The sequence below is a fragment of the Sus scrofa genome, chromosome 1, assembly GCF_000003025.6.
Source record: "Sus scrofa isolate TJ Tabasco breed Duroc chromosome 1, Sscrofa11.1, whole genome shotgun sequence".
Lineage (NCBI taxonomy): Eukaryota > Metazoa > Chordata > Mammalia > Artiodactyla > Suidae > Sus > Sus scrofa.
Window position 1 is genome coordinate 241,736,654 of NC_010443.5, and position 22,250 is coordinate 241,758,903.

General features: G+C 37.0%; 1 protein-coding gene across 3 annotated transcripts in view; it reads left to right on the forward strand.

Moving 5' to 3' along the window:
• Positions 1-22,250, forward strand: part of STX17 (syntaxin 17) — a 127,808-nt gene that overhangs the window by 79,191 nt on the left and 26,367 nt on the right. For all 3 annotated transcript variants that reach the window (XR_002336997.1, XM_021066679.1, XM_005660277.3), the window contains 2 exons: positions 6,931-7,046; positions 7,120-7,170. Coding sequence is in view for 2 of the 3 variants with exons in the window: in XM_021066679.1 (XP_020922338.1) it covers positions 6,931-7,046; positions 7,120-7,170 (167 nt within the window). In the remaining variant the exon portion in view is untranslated. The remainder of the gene's footprint in view (positions 1-6,930; positions 7,047-7,119; positions 7,171-22,250) is intronic.

The following is a 22,250-nucleotide window of genomic DNA, read 5'->3' on the forward strand; positions in this document are numbered from 1 at the left end:
TGTATAAATATCTTTTCAGAGATAATTTTATAATTTCAGATGTGCCATAATCACTTTACTCTGTAGATAACCACTACCTAACAACACTGTCTAAAGTTTGGGGGGAGAAGGAAATTTTAGCCCTCAATCTTGGTTGAAGAGTATTTGGGGAAAATGCTTTTTGATAGCTTATAGTTACTGTTTACATCATCTTGTTCATGTGTAATTAGTACTACCATAATGATGAGGCTGAATGCTGTCCTTATCATTTAGTACAAACCTATACTTTATGTTCATGTGTAGAGAAACTGGGCCTTATAAGTTCCATGAGATTTAGGGGCCATGTTATTTATCAGACATTTTGACATTTGTGATGGCAGTAATAACAGTGAAGATACTGCATTTTCTGGAAAGAATCACTGGTATCAGTCTCTTCTGCTATTTAGTTTTGAATTGCTCATCATCAGCAACTCCCTAGCAAACAAATTTTGAGTTCTATCTAAGTATTCTAATACTTGATTTAATTTGAATTTTATTATTGCAGTGTTTGTATTTCTACCAGTAGGATTGTTTGGGCTTAACAAACTTGGGTTTATGTGTCATTAGAGGAATTGGATGATTGTTAGAAAAAAAAGGCAGTTTACCCAGTTTCCTGGCAGTTAACTTTCTCTGTAGGGAGCTGACCAGTGTTGAAAAAAATGCTGGCAAAATTTGAGGAAGCATGTGTACAGAGGAAGTGAAGAGGATTGGGGCAGAGCCAGGGGGTGAAGGAGAAGGAATAACAGGTGAAATTTGTTTTCCAGCGCTGTCGATTCTCAAACTTCTTAATAAATGGAACACCAGGTTAGCTTAAGAACTAATAACATGCTGCTGAGAGAAACTACAAAACTTGCATCTAGTGATGATTTGATTGAAATGGTCATTCTATTTATAAAATCAGATACCTAAGTTCTCCCTAAAACAATGTGTAGTTTCAGATTCTGAACGGTCTGCACATCATATTGTGTTTTGACTTCAAATCCATTGCCAACATTAAGCAGTTAAAATTAGCTGTCTTACCCAGTGCCTGAGTATTTCACCAAATGTGAAGTTTCAACTGGGTTGCCTTATATCCAGAAATATAGTATTAACAAATAATTGAGAGGGTAGGAAAGGAAAAGAATAATGAAAAGAAATTCTACTTTACAAGACTTTAGTTGTGGGGTAGGAATTGGGTTTGCTCCATGTGTGGTCTGCTTTTAGCTATAGACTCTTTTCTGTCACTCTACATGTTTTTATCCTGTGCACTCTGCTTTTTTCTTATTTTTGCTTTAGGTACTCATAATAGTAGTGACAGCATATACAGAAAAATGTGTTTGATTTGCATAGAAGTTAAGTGCCTTAAAATACTTTTTCCTTTAAAAATTCAGTCTGATTCTAAATAAATTAGTTGGAAACATCAGCAGAGATTCAGGAGCAATGTTGCCACATTTCCATGACTGAGATCAAAATATAAAAGTGGTTTTTCATTTACAGATAGAAATAACAAGTAGAATAGGATATTTTATGTTTTCTGGAAAATGAAAGAAGCTTATTAAGTTTAGGCGGGAAGCTGTGATGATTTTGCTGTTTCTTTTGTCCGGATTCAGAGAGTTCTTAAAGCAAATCTTCTCTGCCAATCTTGCTTGATTTCAGAAATTCCTTTTTGTCTCTCCTGTATGTCTAGTTTCATTTTTAGCATATTGCTTCCCACCAAGAGGAGTGATGAACCTAAAAATTTGATTTGTATATGGAAAGGTGTATCAAGCCATACAGAGCAAATCAGTGCTTCTCTCCCCGTCCAGCACACACAGTTCACCAGTGCAGTAGGAACAGAATGTTATTACATTTTAAACAAATATTCACAAAAGAAAGGAATCCAATCTTAGAAGTGCTGGAAACTTCAAACCAGCGTGTTGAATTTGATGAAATATTAGATTTTATCACAGGTATATATGCTTGTATTGAACAGTTTTGTGAATCATGTTAGATGCTTTTGTATATTATTCAGAAGTTGTGTTTTGTATTGGTTTTAATTTTCTTAAGAATTCTCCTTTGCAGCTAAGCCATGATTTAGAAGTCATTTTAACTTGCTAGGTAGGTTTATGTAGATGGTCAGTAAAATAATTTCACTATATTAAAGCCATGAGAGCATGTAAGAATTCTGGAATGCTTTTGAATTAACTTAGATTTATAATGGGATTTTAACTAATGAAGCAAAATTTAGTGCAAATTGCTCAAATATTGTGTTGTAATTCTTACTAGAATCATTGCCCTTAATATATGGAGAAAGGTGGGGGGAGGGGAGGGAGAGAATATATTTAGACATGTAGAGAAAAGGGAAAAGTCTTAGGTCAACATTATTAAGCTTATTTTTCAGATCAGCTAAAAATATCTTAATGTTTATTTGAATTTTTTATTTGTTTCTTTTTGATTTTTAGGGCCCCATGCATGGCATATGGAGGTTCCCAGGCTAGGGGTCTAATCAGAGCTGCAGCTGCCGGCCTACACCCCAGCCACAGCAATGCCAGACCTGAGCCACATCTGTGACCTATACCACAGCTCATGGCAATGCCAGATCTTTAACCCACTAAGCAAGGCCAGGGATTGAACCTGCAACCTCATGGTTCCTAGTCGGATTCGTTTCCACTGCAGCACGATGGGAACTTCTTGAGGTTTTTTTTTTGTTGTTGTTGGTTTGTTTTTTGTTTTTGGCCTGTCTATGGCATGTGGAAGTTCCTGGGCCAGGGATCAAACCCGTGCCACAGCCTTGACAATATTGGATCCTTAACCTGCTGAGCCACCAGGGAACTCCTTTTTTTTAAAATTTTGAGTTTATAGTCAATAATAAGGTATTAAAAATGGAATTTGGAAAACATTGGTGAGTGATACGTATATTCCACATGGTCTTAATACTTGCTGTTGTTTGCAAGTGGGTGGAAGTGAGATTGTTATGTCATATAAAAGAATAGCAATTTGAACTTCTGTGGACAAGATAAGAATTCTTCTTATTTTTTTAGGGCCTCACCTGTGCCATGTGGAAGTTCCCAGGCTAGGGGTCGAATCAGAGCTGTAGCTTCTTGCCTATGCCACAGCCACAGCAGCGCTAGGTCCAAGCCATGTCTGTGATCTACGCCTCAGCTCACAGCAACACTGGATCTTTGACCGACTGAATGGGGCCAGGGATCAAACCCATGTCCTCATGGATGCTAGTCAGGTTTGTTGCCACTGAACCACAACGAGAACTCCAGGATAAGAATTCTTTAGCCATCTTTTCTGCAGCTATAATCTGTCTCTATGTTTTGCCTCATCATGTCTGTAGCAATTTGTGAAAGTTCAAAGTCAGTGGATCATCGCTGAGATAATGATTTTTAATACAAGCTGGAATAAATGAATTATGGAAGTTGTAGAAATTAAAGGGTTTCCTTTCTTAATTGTTAGTCATGCCTTGAATTGATTAGTGATGTTCTGAGCTGTAAGTTTACAGCAGATTTTCCATGGAAGAGAACAGATTTCTTTGTTGTAAGACTCCATTTGAACTAAGATGCATACGCAGTTTGGTTTCAAGTAAAACGTAAATGACTTAAACATTTCATATTTTTTCAGTGAGGGAAATCTTTTATGTGTGCTTAAAATGTCAAACATTTCCCATCCCTTTGTTTTTTACATCAAGAATTTACGTATGATAGTCTCTCGTTTTATTATGTACTCTGGCATACCTCATTGGAATCTTCTCTAATAGTACAAAGATTACAGCTTAAAAAAATCTTTAGAGTGGTGTTGTGTTTATAAAGTTCTACTTTACATTTGATCTGTTAATGGTAATAGTTATCATTACTAATCATCCTGTTAAAGAAATCAGAGTTATTTTTACAAAAGAAATTTTAAGTAGAAGAAAGATCTTAGGGTAATTAATAATTTTGACTAAAGTGAAAAGTGTCTATGGGATAACTTAGGATGTGATAAATAACTCTTTTAAGCATTTGTAAAAATCAGAGCTTTTAAAATGCTGGGTATTTACCATATTTTGTAGTATAAAACTTACTCTGTATCTGATGTTTTTGCTCTTGCTTTAAGGTAGGGAAATGTATTCAGTTCTTAAAGATTCAAAATTAAAAAGAACATTGTCAATTCTGATAAGCCTACAAATTACCTTTTAGTCAACTGATTATGCCCTTCCTAAACAATTCACATGGGTTTATTTCCTTAAGAGGTAACATATTGACAAATTTTGAAAGTAAAATACTAACGTAGTTTTAGAAAAATACCATTCAATTATAGGGTAGGATGAAAAAAGACATTGAGAGAGAAGATGAACTTAGAGTTATAATGCCTTACTTTTAGGAGTAGATCAAGTGTCACATGTCACGCTATCATTTCCCTGCTTGTAACCCTTCAGTATCTCTCCACTGTCTGCCATTTAAGGTCCACAGTTTTTAACTGGCTTGCAGGGCTCCTCCTAACCATCTATAGTGTCTTATACTTGGAACCATAGGTCTTTTGTTTTATGCTTTGGCGAGACCAAACTGCTGATTTTTTGTTAGATGACATCATTGAGGACCTTTTTCATTCTGGTTTCTCTACCTAGAATTTATATTCCTATCTTCTTTGCCTAGTGAGATTCCCCCATTTTAGGAAGCTATCCCATAAATTGCACACCACACTAAGCTAGGTCAGATGCTACCCCCAGCTTAAACTACCATAAATACTACATGTATCTATATCTATTTATATATCAGTGCACTCTCTTACTGTTTTAGGATTGTCTCTTTGTATGTCTGCTCTTCTAGAATATAAGTTCCTTGAGAGCATCTACTTTGTATTATACACTTTTTTTTTTTTTAATCCCTGATACTCTACACCATACGTAATAGGGGCTCAGAAAATACTGCAGTGTTAGGTATTTTGAGCTTGCATAGGAAGACAAAAGGGAAGTAAGGGAAATAGACCTTTAGATCTCTTCTTTCCATTTCTGCTGCCACCATCCTAGAGCACACCATCATCATTTTGCACCAGACACATGGAAAAGCCTCCCAATGGGTTTTTTACTCTAATTTTTCAACTTTCAACTCCATCCTTAACCCGTTCTTCACACTACAGCTATGTTTACCTTTCTAAACCTGAAATACGATTTTGTGCCCTCAGCTTACCAATATTCCCCAACTTCTTTTGATAGTTCCATTAAAAACAAAGTTCTTGGAGTTCCTGTTGTAGCACAGCAGAAACAAATCCAACTGGAACCATGAGGTTGTAGGTTCGATCCCTGGCCTCCTCGCTCAGTGGGTTAAGGATCCGGTGTTGCTGTGAGCTGTGGTGTGGGTCGCAGACATGGCTCAGATCTGACGTTGCTGTGGCTCTGGTGTAGGCCAGCAGCTGTAGCTTCAATTAGACCCCTAGCCTGGGAACCTCCATATGCCTTTACATACCATATGTGATGTCATCTTAGATTTCCAGCCTCAACCTTTGCTTTTCGTTGTTATAGTCCATGCTTAGCTCTACTGACTCCTTTTAGTTCGAAAATTTATATACATATTATCCTCCCTGACCTGAATACTCTCTCCTTCCTTCTCTACCCTTGCCCCAGTTCAGCTATATAATTTCTGTTCATTCTCAGGCTTCAGCTTCAGAACTTTCTTGGACCACTCTTCCTCTATGAGTCTTAAGTTAAATACCTCTCTTCTGAGCTCATGTAATGTTCCATACTTACCCATATCATAGTTCTTAGCAGACTATACTGAACTTGCCTGTTAACATGTCTATAACACATTTTATGGAGTAAGCTCCATTAATGATAGCAGAGTAGCAGTAGCAATAGTAGTAACTATTTATTAACCAGTTGTACTTGATAGATAAGCCAGGCACAGTGCAAAATAAATATCACCTTATTTTACAAATGAGGAAAATAAGTCAATACCTTCCCGAGTCAAAGAGCAAGTAAATAGTCAAACACAGATTCTAACCCAGATCTTTGTGACTAAGCCCATACTCCTAACCACTATGATACATTGATTCCTTGGAAGTGTTTTATGATTTACCTTACACACTGATTCACATATAGTAGGCATTTTATAAACAGCAGTTTAATGAATGAATATTTGATAAAACCAATTGAAGGAAATAAGAAAGACTTGATGGTGGGGTTTGGAGTATAAATTAATTCATTTTTTCTTTTTTTTTGGACACACCTGTGGCACGTGGAAGTTCCTAGGCCAGAGATCAAACCCATGCCAAAGCATTAACCCAGGCTGCTACAGTGACAACACAGATCCTTAACCTGTGGCACCACAAGAGAACTCCCATTAATTAATTCATCCTTATAGCAGTGTTTAATGAAGAAAGCTTTAGTGGGTTGATGGCTTTTTAAAAAGTCAGAAAATACATAGAAATAAGGAAAGCATGGCCCTGAAAAATTACTTCGAGGAGAAGAAAGATGACAATATATACAAAAAGATACATATAGTAAGAGGCATTAGTTTGATGACAAATTTATTGTTACCAAAAATGACCAATTTTCATTGATTAAAACCACTTCACTTCCCTACTTTAAACATCTTGTGAATCTGTTATTACTGAAGTAGCTAAAGAAAGGTTAATGATTCAGCAATGAAGAGTGTTAAGTTTATTTCTACTGGATAGCTTTTGATAGATTATTGGCCAAATAGACTAGTTCTACTTTGGTGCTACTTCCACATTTAGCCCTAGTTATTCAGCTTAGGTAAGTAGTATTTGTAGCCATTTTGGGGGAATAACTTTCTAGAATAATTTTAAAAAAATTGTTAACTTACCTTCCCATTGATAAATAATCCATTTACTTTTAGCCGACTTCAGTTAGCAAGCATTTTGCATGGTAATTGTTTTATGGAATGGATTCATGCTACTACTGTCTTTCTAACAAAGCAGATAAACTCTAAACATGAGGCTATGTTCATCCAGGAGCATTTCACACTACTGAAGATGAAACTGAACCTCAGAGTATGACTCAGATATATGCGCTGCCTGAAATTCCTCAAGATCAAAATGCTGCAGAATCATGGGAAACCTTAGAAGCGGTATGTTAAAAATTATTTTCCTTTTGGTAGCTGTGAACCATGGGAGTAACTTCCTCTTTCTCTCTTTTTAAAGGACTTAATTGAACTTAGCCAACTGGTCACTGATTTCTCTCTCCTAGTGAATGTAAGTATATAACTGTTTTTGACTTTTTGAGATGTTAGGCTAATAGGATAAGAGACTTTTATTAATCACTAGGCTTCTGATAAGAATTTTAATAAAATTTACAGTTTTCAAGACTGGTTTTGAGCTATGAGTCTGGTATGAGTCTCACTGTCCTCAAATCTCAATTCAATTAAAAAATATTTATTAAACACTTGGGGTTCTGACAGGGTTGGATATAGAAATACATGAAGCTTGCTCTCTGCCTTTAGGCATTTGCAGTGGGCACCATAAGTTTGGACCCTCAAAACTGAAATTTCAATCAATATTGTTAAATGTAAAAATAAGGTATGGAAAGAAATATTACCAGCTCCAAGAAGAAGCATTTAATACTTAGGAAATGAGGCAGGGGTTGTGACATAGAAGCATTAAGGATAGTGTACAAGATAGGTAGCATTTGCTTGAGCCTTAAAAATTGAGTGAAATTTCCACAAGTAGAAATGAGGGGATGCATTTGAAGACATCTAAACAAAGAATGGAGCAGAGAGGTGTGTGTAGTCTTTTATGAATTACTAAAGTGTAACCAACACATAAGATACCACAAGCAAATTAAGCAAGGAGATTGAGATGTCAGTGAAGGCCATACCAAAGAATTGGAACTTTGCTTTGTAGGTATCATGGATCTTGTAGATTTTTGAGTAGATTAGGGTCATTTGATTCAGTCTTTGCTTCAGAAAGATCACTGTTAGCAGGGTGAATTATAGCCTTGTAAAGAAGGAGATTACACCTGGAAGGATTACTTAGGAATCAAAGCAAGAGTTTCACTGAGAGCATAGAAATAAAAGTATAAAGCTAAAAGACATTATAGAGGTATTTTTGGGATAGAATTAGTAGAAATTTGAGGAACGTAGAAGAGTCAAAGAAAATAACGTTAAGGTTTTATTCTGTATAATCAGGTAGCCAGTGATACTGTTAACGTAGATTAGGAAACAAAGTAGATTTGGTGGGAAAGATAGAACAGATTTTCTGTCATTAGTTTTCTAAGTTATTCTTATTTTTCCTTCCCAGGAATTATGAGAAAGTAGATATGTGTGTGTATATATGTATGTACATATAGGTGCAAGCCTGTTTCCGCTTACACTTCTGTCTGGGTTTAGTTCATTGTTCTTGATCAGACCATGATTTATGGGTTGTACATATCTGACTTATGGTTTCCATGACATTCGGCCTTAAATTATAAGAAGTTCCTAGTTGACACAATATCAGGATTGTAATTGGAAAGGATTTAAGAGGCCAACTACTCTAATCCTTCTGCTCTTGTCCCAGCTTCTCAAATAAATGATCTTTTGCTTTTTTAAAAACAATTACAGTGCAAGGATACAACCATTCCATTGGGAGGCTCTAGCTCTTAAAACTTCTATCTTATGTAATGTAAACTATCCCCTTAATAACTTTCTTCTGGTACTTTTGCCCTCTGGAGCCATGTCCTATAAAAGTTTGATCTTGTTTCCATATAAAAGTTTTTCCACCACAACCAACATAATACTCAAGGATGAAAAGCCGAAATCCTTCCCACTAAAATCTGGAGCAAGTATGCCCACTCTTACCACTTCTATTCAGCATAGTATTGGAAGTCCTAGCCACAGCAATCAAACAAGCAAAAGGTAAAAGTTATTAAAATTGCAAGAGAAGAGGTAAAATTGTCATTATATGCAGATGACATGATACTATTATAGAAAACCTTGAAGACACACAACTACTACAAGAACAAATACTACTAGAACTGATAAATAAATTCAGCAAGGTAGCAGGATACAAAATTTACAAACATAAATCTGTTACATTTCTCAATGCTAACAAATATCAGAAAGGGAAAGTTAAAAAACAATTCCTTGGAGTTCTTTCCATGGCACAACAGGATTGGAAGCATCTTGGGAACAGTGGGATATAGGTTTGATTGCTGGCCTGGCACAGTGGGTTAAGGACCAGCATTTCTATACCTGTGGCTTAGGTCTCAACTGTAGCTCAGAGCTGATCCCTGGCTTGGGAATTCCATATACTGCAGGACAGCCAAAAAAAGAATAAATAAATAAAAATAAAAAACAATCCCTTTTAAAGTCACATAGGCTTTCCTGTTATGGCTCAGTGATAACAAACCCGACTAGTATCCATGAGGATTTGGGTTTGATCCCTGGCCTCACTCAGTGGGTTAAGGATCTGCTCTTTCCATGAGCTGTGGAGTAGGTAAAAAAAGCAGCTCAGACTCCATATGCTTCACATACAGCCCTAAAAAGCAAAAAAAAAAAAAATCACATAAATTCTTAGGAATAAACCTGACCACAGAGGTAAAGAATTATATACTAAGAACTATGAAACACTGATAAAGTAAATTGAAGATGATTCAAAGAAATGGAAAGATAGCCCATGCTCTTGGATTAAAAGAATTAATATTGTTAAAATGGCTATACTATCCAAAGCAATCTACAGATGTAATGCAATCTGTATGAACTTAACCAAGATATTTTTCACAGGACTAGAACAAATAACCCTAAAATTTGTATGGAGCCAGAAAACACCCAAAATTGCCAAAGCAATCCTGAGGAGAAAGAATAAAGCTAGAGGCATAATCCTCTCAGTCCTCAGACAATACTACAAAACTATAGTAATCATAACAGCATGGTATTAGAGCTCCCTGGTGGCCTATCAGTTAAGAACTTGGCATTGTCACTGCTGTGGCTCAGGTTTGATCCTTGGCCCAGGAACTTTCACATGCTGTGGGCAGAGGCATAAAACAACAATAACAAACACAGCATGGTAGCAAGGTATTGGCCCAGGAACAGACATATGGAACAAAGGAATGGAATAGAGCCTAGAAATGAATTCACATACCTATGTATGGTCAACTAATCTTCAACGAAGTAGGCAAGAATATACAGTGAAGAAAAGACAGCAGATGGTGTTGGGAAGGCTAGATAGCTGCATGTAAGTCAGTGAAGTTAGAACACACCTTCACACTGCAAACGAAAATAAGCTCAAAATGGCTTAGGGACTTAAATGTAAGACATGATACCATGAAACTCCCTAGAAGAGAACTTGGGCAAAACATTCTCTGACATAAATCATACCAATATTTTCTTAGGTCCATCTCCCAAGGCAATAGAAATAAAGGTAAAAATAACAAATAGGACCTAATCAAACTTACAAGCTTTTGCACAACAAAGGAAACCATAAATAAAAAGACAACCTACAGATTGGGAGAAAATATTTGCAAATTATACAACTGACAAGGGACAGTTCATACAGCTCAGCATAAAAGAAACCAAAGCAAAAAAAACAACCCAATTAAAAAATGTGCAGCTCAGTATCAAAAAAAACAAACAAACACAACTCAATAAAAAAATAAACAGAAGACCTAAATAGACATTTGTCCAAAGAAGACATACAGATGGCCAATAGGCAGATGAAAATGTGCTAATTATTAGAGAAATGTAAATCAAAACTACAATGAGGTATCACCTCACACTAGTTAGAATGGCCACCATTAAAATTCTACAATACAGAATACACCTGACCAAGGAGGTAAAGGACTTATATGCCAAGAACTATAAAACTTTAATCAAAGAAATCAAAGAAGATATTCCATGTTCATGGATTGGAAAAATCAATATTGTAAAAATGGCCATACTACCCAAAGCAATCTACAAATTCAATGCAATCCCTATCAAATTACCCAGGACATTTTTCACAGAACTAGAACAAATGATCTAAAAATTTATATGGAACCACAAAAGACCCAGAATCCCCAAAGCAATCCTGAGGAACAAAAACCAAGTAGGAGGCATAACTTTCCCAGACTTCAAGAAATACTACAAAGCCACAGTCATCAAAACAGTGTGGTATTGGTATCAAAACAGACAGACAGACCAATGGAACAGAATAGAGAACCCAGAAATAAACCCTGACACCTATGGTCAATTAAACTTTGACAAGGGAGACAAGAACATAAAATGGGAAAAAGAAAGTCTATTCAGCAAGCATTGCTGGGAAACCTGGACAGCTGCATGGAAAGTAGTGAAACTAGAACACACCCTCACACCATGCACAAAAATAAACTCAGAATGGCTGAAAGACTTAAATATAAGACAGGACACCATCAAACTCCTAGAAGAGAACATAGCCAAAACACTCTCGGACATCAACATCATGAATATTTTCTCAGGTCAGTCTCCCAAAGCAATAGAAATAAGAGCAAAAATAAACCCATGGGACCTAATCAAACTGAAAAGCTTTTGCACAGCAAAGGAAACCCAAAAGAAAACAAAAAGACAACTTTCAGAATGGGAGAAAATAGTTTCAAATGATGCAACTGACAAGGGCTTAATCTCTAGAATATATAAGCAACTTATACAATTCAACAGCAAAAAAGCCAATCAATCAATGGAAAAAGGGCAAAAGACCTGAAGAGACTGTTCTCCAAGGAAGATATACAGATGGCCAACAAACACATGAAAAAATGCTCAACATCGCTGATTATAAGAGAAATGCAAATCAAAACTACCATGAGATACCACCTCACACCAGTCAGCATGGCCATCATTAATAAGTCCACAAATAACAACTGCTAGAAAGGCTGTGGAGAAAAGGGAACCCTCCTGCACTGCTGGTGGGAATGTAAACTGGTACAGCCACTATGGAGAACAGTTTGGAGATACCTTAGAAATCTATACATAGAACTTCCATATGACCCTGCAATCCCACTCTTGGGCATCTATCCGGACAAAGCTCTACTTAAAAGAGACACATGCACCCGCATGTTCATTGCAGCACTATTCACAATAGCCAGGACATGGAAACAACCCAAATGTCCATCGACAGATGATTGGATTCGGAAGAGGTGGTATATATACACGATGGAATACTACTCAGCCATAAAAAAGGATGACATCATGCCATTTGCAGCAACATGGATGGAACTAGAGAATCTCATCCTGAGTGAAATGAGCCAGAAAGACAAAGACAAATACCATATGATATCACTTATAACTGGAATCTAATATCCAGCACAAATGAACATCTCCTCAGAAAAGAAAATCACGGACTTGGAGAAGAGACTTGTGGCTGCCTGATGGGAGGGGGAGGGAGTGGGAGGGATCGGGAGCCTGGGGTTATCAGATACAACTTAGAATAGATTTACAAGGATATCCTACTGAGTAGCATTGAGAACTATGTCTAGATACTCATATTGCAACAGACTAAAGGGTGGGGGAAAAATGTATACATGTAAGAATAACTTGATCCCCATGCTGTACAGCAGGCAAAAATAAATAAAATTCTACAAATAACAAGTGCTGGAGGAGGTGTGGAGAAAAGGGAACACTTCTACAATGTTGGTGGAAGTGTAAGTTTGTGCGGCCACTATGGGAAACAATATGGAGATTCCTCAAAAAACTAAACATAGGGTTGCCATATGATCCACCACTTCTACTCCTAAGCATATATCTGGACGAAACTGTCATTTGAAGAGATATATGCACCACAGTGTTTATAGTAGCACACTATTTATAATAGCCAAAACATGGAAGGTAACTATCCATCAAAAGATGAATGGATAAAGAAGACAGGGCATTTTGTTTAAAAAACAATAGAAGAAAAAGAAGATGTGGTACATATAAACAATGGAATACTACTCAGCCATAAAAAAGAATGAAATATTGCCATTTGCAGCAACATGGATGCAATCAGAGATTAAGCAAAGTCAGGAAGATAAATACCATATGATATAACTTATATGTGGAATCTAAAATGTCACAAATGGGGGGAGTTTCCATTGTGGCACAGCGGAAACGAATCCGACTAGGAACCATGAGGTTGCGGGTTCTATCCCTGGCCTCGCTCAGTGGGTTAAGGATCCAGCATTGCCATGATCTGTGGTGTAGGTAGCAGACGCGGCTCGGATCCTGTGTTGCTGTGGCTGTGGTGTAGGCTGGCAGCTGTAGCTCTGATTTGACCCCTAACTTGGGAACTTTCATATGCCATGGGTGCAGCCCTAAAAAAATAAATCAATAAATAAAATGACACAAATGGGCTTATTTACAAAACAAACAGACTCACAGACATAGAGAACAGACTTATAGTTGCCTAGAGGGAGGGGAAGTGAGAGATGAATAGATTGGGAGTTTGGGATTAGCAGATGGAAGCTATTATGTATAGAATGGGTAAACAGCAAGGTCCTATGTATGGCAGGAACTATATTCAATATCCTGTAATAAACCATAAACAGCAAGGTCCTACTGTATGGCAGGAACTATATTCAATATCCTGTAATAAACCATAATGGAAGAATAAAAAAGAAAAAGTTTTTTAACTCTATAAGATCACAGTTATCCTTCTTTGCATACCTCACAATATTTTCTTAAGAACCCTTGATTCTCTAGTGTGTTTGTCCTAAAATACGACTTCTAGGCTTTTTAGTACTAGCCACTTAACTGCTTGTCTTCTAATTTGTGGATTTTTCTTGAAAAGTAATGCCTTAAATTGAATAAAGTAAATTGTTTAAAGGATTTTCCTTTTTTTCTACTTCTAAATCAGAACAAAATGTTTCTGAATTAGGTATCTGTACAGTCTGTTAATATAGTTGCATATAAAAGAGAATAATACAATTAACATCCCAAAATATTTGTTGGTTTTAGAATCAAGGTTTATTCAGTCGTTATATCACAGTTTGTAAATGCAGTTTGTAATGTCTGTGCATATATGTTTACACAGATAATTTGCATTTGCCAGAAGTCATAAATATGTACACATAAAAATATATGAGTTACAAGGTATGTAAATTATACGTCAATAAAGTTGATTAAAAAAAAACAAACTAAACATGTACAGAGTGCTTCTCATTCAAGATGAAAACATTTTCCTTCCAATGGGACAGGCACATGAAAAGAAAATAAGGCTTTGTGACAGTTTAAGAAGTTATATATCTGATTAGGTTATGTAAGCAGCTCCTAACCCCTAATTTAAGGAAGATTTGTGCAGGAAAACTGGGTATATCCATGGCTCTATACAAATGTCCTATTTATAATAGTCTGTGTAAGGACATGAGACAGAATGATATTAGACAAAAGCTCAAAGGAGAATCCCTGATGACTATTCCTAGGGTGACTGAGTTCTCATGACCACATGGTCAAGGACACAACAGAAACTCCATTTAGACACCACATGACTTGGGAACATAACTAGAGTGACCACATCCTCTCATTATCATCACATGGACATGATAGTGTTTAGGCAAATTAACCATATATTCATGGAGTGCTTTCTATGTGCATGGTATTATGCTAACCTCAATGAAGAATAGAGAATAGTATAAAAAAAGAACCTATAAGTCAGGCAAGATAGTTACATAACATTGTGAATGTACTTAAGGCCGTTGAATTGTACACTTAAAATTGTAAAGTTTGTTATCTATATTTTACCACAATAAAAAAAATACTTGCAAAGCCATTGAGAGATCTAGGTGTGGTCCAGTAGATGTTAATAAATTAATATCTACTAGGCACCCTGCTTATTTTTCTTCAAACTTTATTGCTTAAGTACCCTCTTCTATTCCTTTAACTATGGAACCAGCCTTATTTCTAGTCAAGGGGAAATTGAGAAACTCTGTGCCATTCACTCAATAGCATGTCATCCTTGCTGCTAGTCCAGTTTTGTCTCTATCTTATGCCTTATTCCCTTTGGCTTGTATAATCCAGTTTTATACCCAATGCATGAAAACTGGCTTGTAATGAATTAAATCAAATACTTCCCATTTATTACCTCTGTGACCTTCAGAATGTTGATCACAGTGAGCTTTGTAAATTAATGGGAGAACAACATGAGATAATGTCTGTTATTTCCCTGTCACCGACCCACTACATTCTTGCCTTTGTCCCTCCTTTGTTTGATTCTCTCTTTGCCATCACCCCATACCTTGAGACATTTTGGTACTGTAGTTCATGTAGTCCCTTTCCTATTGCTGAATCTTGTAATGTCATGAGCATACTTACCTACTCTCTTTATTGCCTACTGTAGGCCAGTATGCTCTGCCTGTATGTCATAGTGTTTGTGTTTCTGGGCTTTTCTGTGTATGTGATTGCATGTGATTAAGGAGTAGTAGGTTATGTATCTCTGGAGTCAGAACCAAGATAACTCAAATGTTACATGAATCGGTCAGGGTCTAAGATGGCAACTAGCTGGAGTTTCGAGAATGAAGAATAAAGTAAAATAACCTGGAGGTTTTGTTTTGTTTTGTTGTCTTTTTAGGGCCACACCTGCGGCATATGGAGGTTTCTAGGCTAGGGGTTGAATCGCTGTATCTGCTGGCCTACGCCACAGCTATAGCAATGCCAGATCTGAGCCTCATCTGCAACCTACGCCATAGCTCACAGCAATGCTGGATCCTTAACCTGCTGAGGGAGATCAGAAGTCGAACCTGTGTTATCATGGTTACTAGTCAGATTCTTTTCACCTGAGCCATGACAGGAACTCCAGGAGAATATCTGGAGTTTTGACATTAACTTCTTAAACTGTAGGTTTCCAAGCACTTTAATAAAATTACATAACTACCAGCAAGGGAAAACCATTCTTCATTAGGTTTAACCTTAAATGCCCAAGTTACATTCTACTTGGCAAATATTTATTTAATAAATCACATTGTTTCTAGGATCTCAGGTTCACTAAGATTCTGTTATTTTTTTCAGGCAGGTAAGGGAACTTAAATCAGTATTTCTTAAAATCTGTAGATGTAGTGGGAGGGATCGGGAGCCTGGGGTTATCAGATACAACTTAGAATAGATTTACAAGGATATCCTACTGAGTAGCATTGAGAACTATGTCTAGATACTCATATTGCAACAGACTAAAGGGTGGGGGAAAAATGTATACATGTAAGAATAACTTGATCCCCATGCTGTACAGCAGGCAAAAATAAATAAAATTCTACAAATAACAAGTGCTGGAGGAGGTGTGGAGAAAAGGGAACACTTCTACAATGTTGGTGGAAGTGTAAGTTTGTGCGGCCACTATGGGAAACAATATGGAGATTCCTCAAAAAACTAAACATAGGGTTGCCATATGATCCACCACTTCTACTCCTAAGCATATATCTGGACGAAACTGTCATTTGAAGAGATATATGCACCACAGTGTTTATAGTAGCACACTATTTATAATAGCCAAAACATGGAAGGTAACTATCCATCAAAAGATGAATGGATAAAGAAGACAGGGCATTTTGTTTAAAAAACAATAGAAGAAAAAGAAGATGTGGTACATATAAACAATGGAATACTACTCAGCCATAAAAAAGAATGAAATATTGCCATTTGCAGCAACATGGATGCAATCAGAGATTAAGCAAAGTCAGGAAGATAAATACCATATGATATAACTTATATGTGGAATCTAAAATGTCACAAATGGGGGGAGTTTCCATTGTGGCACAGCGGAAACGAATCCGACTAGGAACCATGAGGTTGCGGGTTCTATCCCTGGCCTCGCTCAGTGGGTTAAGGATCCAGCATTGCCATGATCTGTGGTGTAGGTAGCAGACGCGGCTCGGATCCTGTGTTGCTGTGGCTGTGGTGTAGGCTGGCAGCTGTAGCTCTGATTTGACCCCTAACTTGGGAACTTTCATATGCCATGGGTGCAGCCCTAAAAAAATAAATCAATAAATAAAATGACACAAATGGGCTTATTTACAAAACAAACAGACTCACAGACATAGAGAACAGACTTATAGTTGCCTAGAGGGAGGGGAAGTGAGAGATGAATAGATTGGGAGTTTGGGATTAGCAGATGGAAGCTATTATGTATAGAATGGGTAAACAGCAAGGTCCTATGTATGGCAGGAACTATATTCAATATCCTGTAATAAACCATAAACAGCAAGGTCCTACTGTATGGCAGGAACTATATTCAATATCCTGTAATAAACCATAATGGAAGAATAAAAAAGAAAAAGTTTTTTAACTCTATAAGATCACAGTTATCCTTCTTTGCATACCTCACAATATTTTCTTAAGAACCCTTGATTCTCTAGTGTGTTTGTCCTAAAATACGACTTCTAGGCTTTTTAGTACTAGCCACTTAACTGCTTGTCTTCTAATTTGTGGATTTTTCTTGAAAAGTAATGCCTTAAATTGAATAAAGTAAATTGTTTAAAGGATTTTCCTTTTTTTCTACTTCTAAATCAGAACAAAATGTTTCTGAATTAGGTATCTGTACAGTCTGTTAATATAGTTGCATATAAAAGAGAATAATACAATTAACATCCCAAAATATTTGTTGGTTTTAGAATCAAGGTTTATTCAGTCGTTATATCACAGTTTGTAAATGCAGTTTGTAATGTCTGTGCATATATGTTTACACAGATAATTTGCATTTGCCAGAAGTCATAAATATGTACACATAAAAATATATGAGTTACAAGGTATGTAAATTATACGTCAATAAAGTTGATTAAAAAAAAACAAACTAAACATGTACAGAGTGCTTCTCATTCAAGATGAAAACATTTTCCTTCCAATGGGACAGGCACATGAAAAGAAAATAAGGCTTTGTGACAGTTTAAGAAGTTATATATCTGATTAGGTTATGTAAGCAGCTCCTAACCCCTAATTTAAGGAAGATTTGTGCAGGAAAACTGGGTATATCCATGGCTCTATACAAATGTCCTATTTATAATAGTCTGTGTAAGGACATGAGACAGAATGATATTAGACAAAAGCTCAAAGGAGAATCCCTGATGACTATTCCTAGGGTGACTGAGTTCTCATGACCACATGGTCAAGGACACAACAGAAACTCCATTTAGACACCACATGACTTGGGAACATAACTAGAGTGACCACATCCTCTCATTATCATCACATGGACATGATAGTGTTTAGGCAAATTAACCATATATTCATGGAGTGCTTTCTATGTGCATGGTATTATGCTAACCTCAATGAAGAATAGAGAATAGTATAAAAAAAGAACCTATAAGTCAGGCAAGATAGTTACATAACATTGTGAATGTACTTAAGGCCGTTGAATTGTACACTTAAAATTGTAAAGTTTGTTATCTATATTTTACCACAATAAAAAAAATACTTGCAAAGCCATTGAGAGATCTAGGTGTGGTCCAGTAGATGTTAATAAATTAATATCTACTAGGCACCCTGCTTATTTTTCTTCAAACTTTATTGCTTAAGTACCCTCTTCTATTCCTTTAACTATGGAACCAGCCTTATTTCTAGTCAAGGGGAAATTGAGAAACTCTGTGCCATTCACTCAATAGCATGTCATCCTTGCTGCTAGTCCAGTTTTGTCTCTATCTTATGCCTTATTCCCTTTGGCTTGTATAATCCAGTTTTATACCCAATGCATGAAAACTGGCTTGTAATGAATTAAATCAAATACTTCCCATTTATTACCTCTGTGACCTTCAGAATGTTGATCACAGTGAGCTTTGTAAATTAATGGGAGAACAACATGAGATAATGTCTGTTATTTCCCTGTCACCGACCCACTACATTCTTGCCTTTGTCCCTCCTTTGTTTGATTCTCTCTTTGCCATCACCCCATACCTTGAGACATTTTGGTACTGTAGTTCATGTAGTCCCTTTCCTATTGCTGAATCTTGTAATGTCATGAGCATACTTACCTACTCTCTTTATTGCCTACTGTAGGCCAGTATGCTCTGCCTGTATGTCATAGTGTTTGTGTTTCTGGGCTTTTCTGTGTATGTGATTGCATGTGATTAAGGAGTAGTAGGTTATGTATCTCTGGAGTCAGAACCAAGATAACTCAAATGTTACATGAATCGGTCAGGGTCTAAGATGGCAACTAGCTGGAGTTTCGAGAATGAAGAATAAAGTAAAATAACCTGGAGGTTTTGTTTTGTTTTGTTGTCTTTTTAGGGCCACACCTGCGGCATATGGAGGTTTCTAGGCTAGGGGTTGAATCGCTGTATCTGCTGGCCTACGCCACAGCTATAGCAATGCCAGATCTGAGCCTCATCTGCAACCTACGCCATAGCTCACAGCAATGCTGGATCCTTAACCTGCTGAGGGAGATCAGAAGTCGAACCTGTGTTATCATGGTTACTAGTCAGATTCTTTTCACCTGAGCCATGACAGGAACTCCAGGAGAATATCTGGAGTTTTGACATTAACTTCTTAAACTGTAGGTTTCCAAGCACTTTAATAAAATTACATAACTACCAGCAAGGGAAAACCATTCTTCATTAGGTTTAACCTTAAATGCCCAAGTTACATTCTACTTGGCAAATATTTATTTAATAAATCACATTGTTTCTAGGATCTCAGGTTCACTAAGATTCTGTTATTTTTTTCAGGCAGGTAAGGGAACTTAAATCAGTATTTCTTAAAATCTGTAGATGTATTCTTAGAGTCTTTGGAGAATTATTTTCTTTTAAAAAGGGAAAAGTTTTTACAGTACTCTAGTTTGAGAAACACTGCAGTGTCCCTCATAATGGTTTTTAACTCACTGTTAAAGGGATGCTGAGAAAATTTATGAGGTGCCAAAATATAAAATGTCAGGAAGTTTAATGGTTGTCAGATTTGGGAGGCCTAGGCAGATGAAAGCAAACATAAGCAAACCAGAAGCAAAAGGGGAAGGTTGGTAGAGATGAGGAGGCTTCTGAGCCACCGTGGTTGTTAGGAGCTTTGTGTCCTGTCATGGGTAAGGTTGTATATGTATGGTTTGGCTCAGCATAAAGAGCCAAGGATAGCAAGTTCCATTCTTGCTCAGCAGTTCAAGAACCCAGCTTGATATCCATGGGGATACAGGTTTGATCTCTTGCCTCCCTCAGTGGGTTAAGGATCTGGCATTGCCCCAAGCCGTGGTGTAGGCCACAGATGTGGCTCAGATCCTGTGTTGCTGTGGCTGTGGCACAGGCTAGAGACTGCAGCTCTGATTCGACCCTTAGCCTGGGAACTTCTGTATGCAACAGGTGTGGCCCTAAAAAGATTTAAAAAAAAAAAAAAAAAAAAAAGAAAGAAAAAAAAAAAGAAAGGAAAAAAAGCCAAGGCCATGGTGGACAAGTGGTGACCAGATTCAGCCCTGGATGGAGTCTAGTTTGGCATTCTATGGACAGTGATTCAACTCTGACATTGTTTTGCTGCCTAACTATGTAATTATTGTATCATTGAGTCTTCCTTACTCAAGGAATAGAATTTGAAGATATGGACAAAGATTGAGATTCAAATTAAGCAAAATAGGGAAAGAAGAAAATGTAGAAAGAAAGAGGGCCAACTATTGATCCCAGGATAGCAGTTAGACTGCTCTCTGCCTTCTCTGCATGCCCTTATTTAAGTAAGCTTCCTGATAGTAAATATGTCCTTACAAGTGTGGACCACTGTCTAGGGTGAGACAGGCCTCATCAAGTATTGGTGATTGCAGTGATGGGGAACATTACTGTTCAAATAGTTTGTGATCTCAGACTTTATTTGTGGTCCTTCTCCAGTTTTTTCAAAGGAGTTTTGTAGAAAAATATTAAAATAATTTTTAAATTTTCCTTTATTTAAAAAAGTCATAAAGCTTTAATAGCCAACCTTTTTTCTTTTTTTCTTTTTTTTTTTTTTTGTCTTTTTCGCTATTTCTTGGGCCGCTCCCACGGCATATGGAGGTTCCCAGGCTAGGGGTCAAATCAGAGCTGTAGCCACCAGCCTACGCCAGAGCCACAGCAACGCGGGATCCGAGCCGCGTCTGCGACCTACACCACAGCTCACGGCAACGCCGGATCTTTAACCCACTGAGCAAGGCCAGGGAGCGAACCTGCAACCTCATGGTTCCTAGTCGGACGTTAACCACTGCGCCATGACGGGAACTCCAATAGCCAACCTTTTTAAAAAGGATCACTGAAAAATATTTCCCTGAGGCTTTGAAATAATGGCAGTAATCCTGGAAGCCTCTGCCATTTGGATGGAATTATTTGAGGACTGAGAGAAAAGAGATATGTTGGGCTATTTTCCCTCTCCTTAACTCATCAAGATATGATGGTTGATGATAGAGTTTATTACCTGTGATTTATCTGCTAGGATAGACTTTCAGGCAGGAACAGAAAGTGTTGGGGATTTCCCAAACAGAAATAATGGCAGAAATCCAGACAAGTTGGATATTATTAGTGCTGGCCCTTTGAAAACGAAAGTTAACATAAAAGAAGTTTTCTTTTCTTAGAAAAAGCTAAATTGAATGAATGCTGAGAGAGATTTGATGTTTCATTGCCCTAGAATTTTCAAGCATCATATGAAAAAGTTTAATATATTTTTTGATAGAAAATAGAGATGGGAGTTAAGCTTTCATTGGAAGATCAAGATGACTTTTTAAGTTTTCCTCTAATATTTCATAGTATCTCATTTTTTCTTCACTTCATTTCTGTGAGGTGTAAGTATTATCCTCACTTGGCAGATGAGAATACTGACATCTGGAGAGCTTGAGTAATTTGTCCAAGGGTATACACAGTGCTAGGATTTGAACATGGGACATTTGACCAAAGTTTGTGCCCTTAGTCCTCTGGTGTCTATATACTAGTAGTTTTTAAAGTATGAGGATCATGGAGATGTACCATCAGCATCACCTGGGAACTCATTAGAGATGCAAATTTTTGGGCTTATCTCAAGTTTGCTAAACCAGAAATTCTGGGGTTCAGGTCCAGCACCCTGTATTTTGAGAGTCCTCCAGGTGATTCTGGTGGACACTCAAGTATGAGAGCCACTTGTGTATTTGGCTCTGAGAGAGATGCTGGAAGGAAAAGTAGGGGACTTTATTAGAGATTGTTTACAGATGTCAAGATAGTGGTGGAGAATATAGGAATGAAGGGATGCCGTGAAAGTTCTAACAGTGAAAAGGGTATGCTTGGTGTATAAGAAGAAATATCACTGATACTAATAGGAAGCAATTGGCGGCAGGGGGAGCGGGGAATTAGCTGTGTTGTTTGGGTTTTATGTTCTCAAATGAAACAGTGATTGGAATTAGAAGAGTGATAGTTAAAACCACTTCATTATAAGTGAAAAGGTCAATTATATAAGGAATCAAATACTTAAGGATTAAAGTCTAATTAT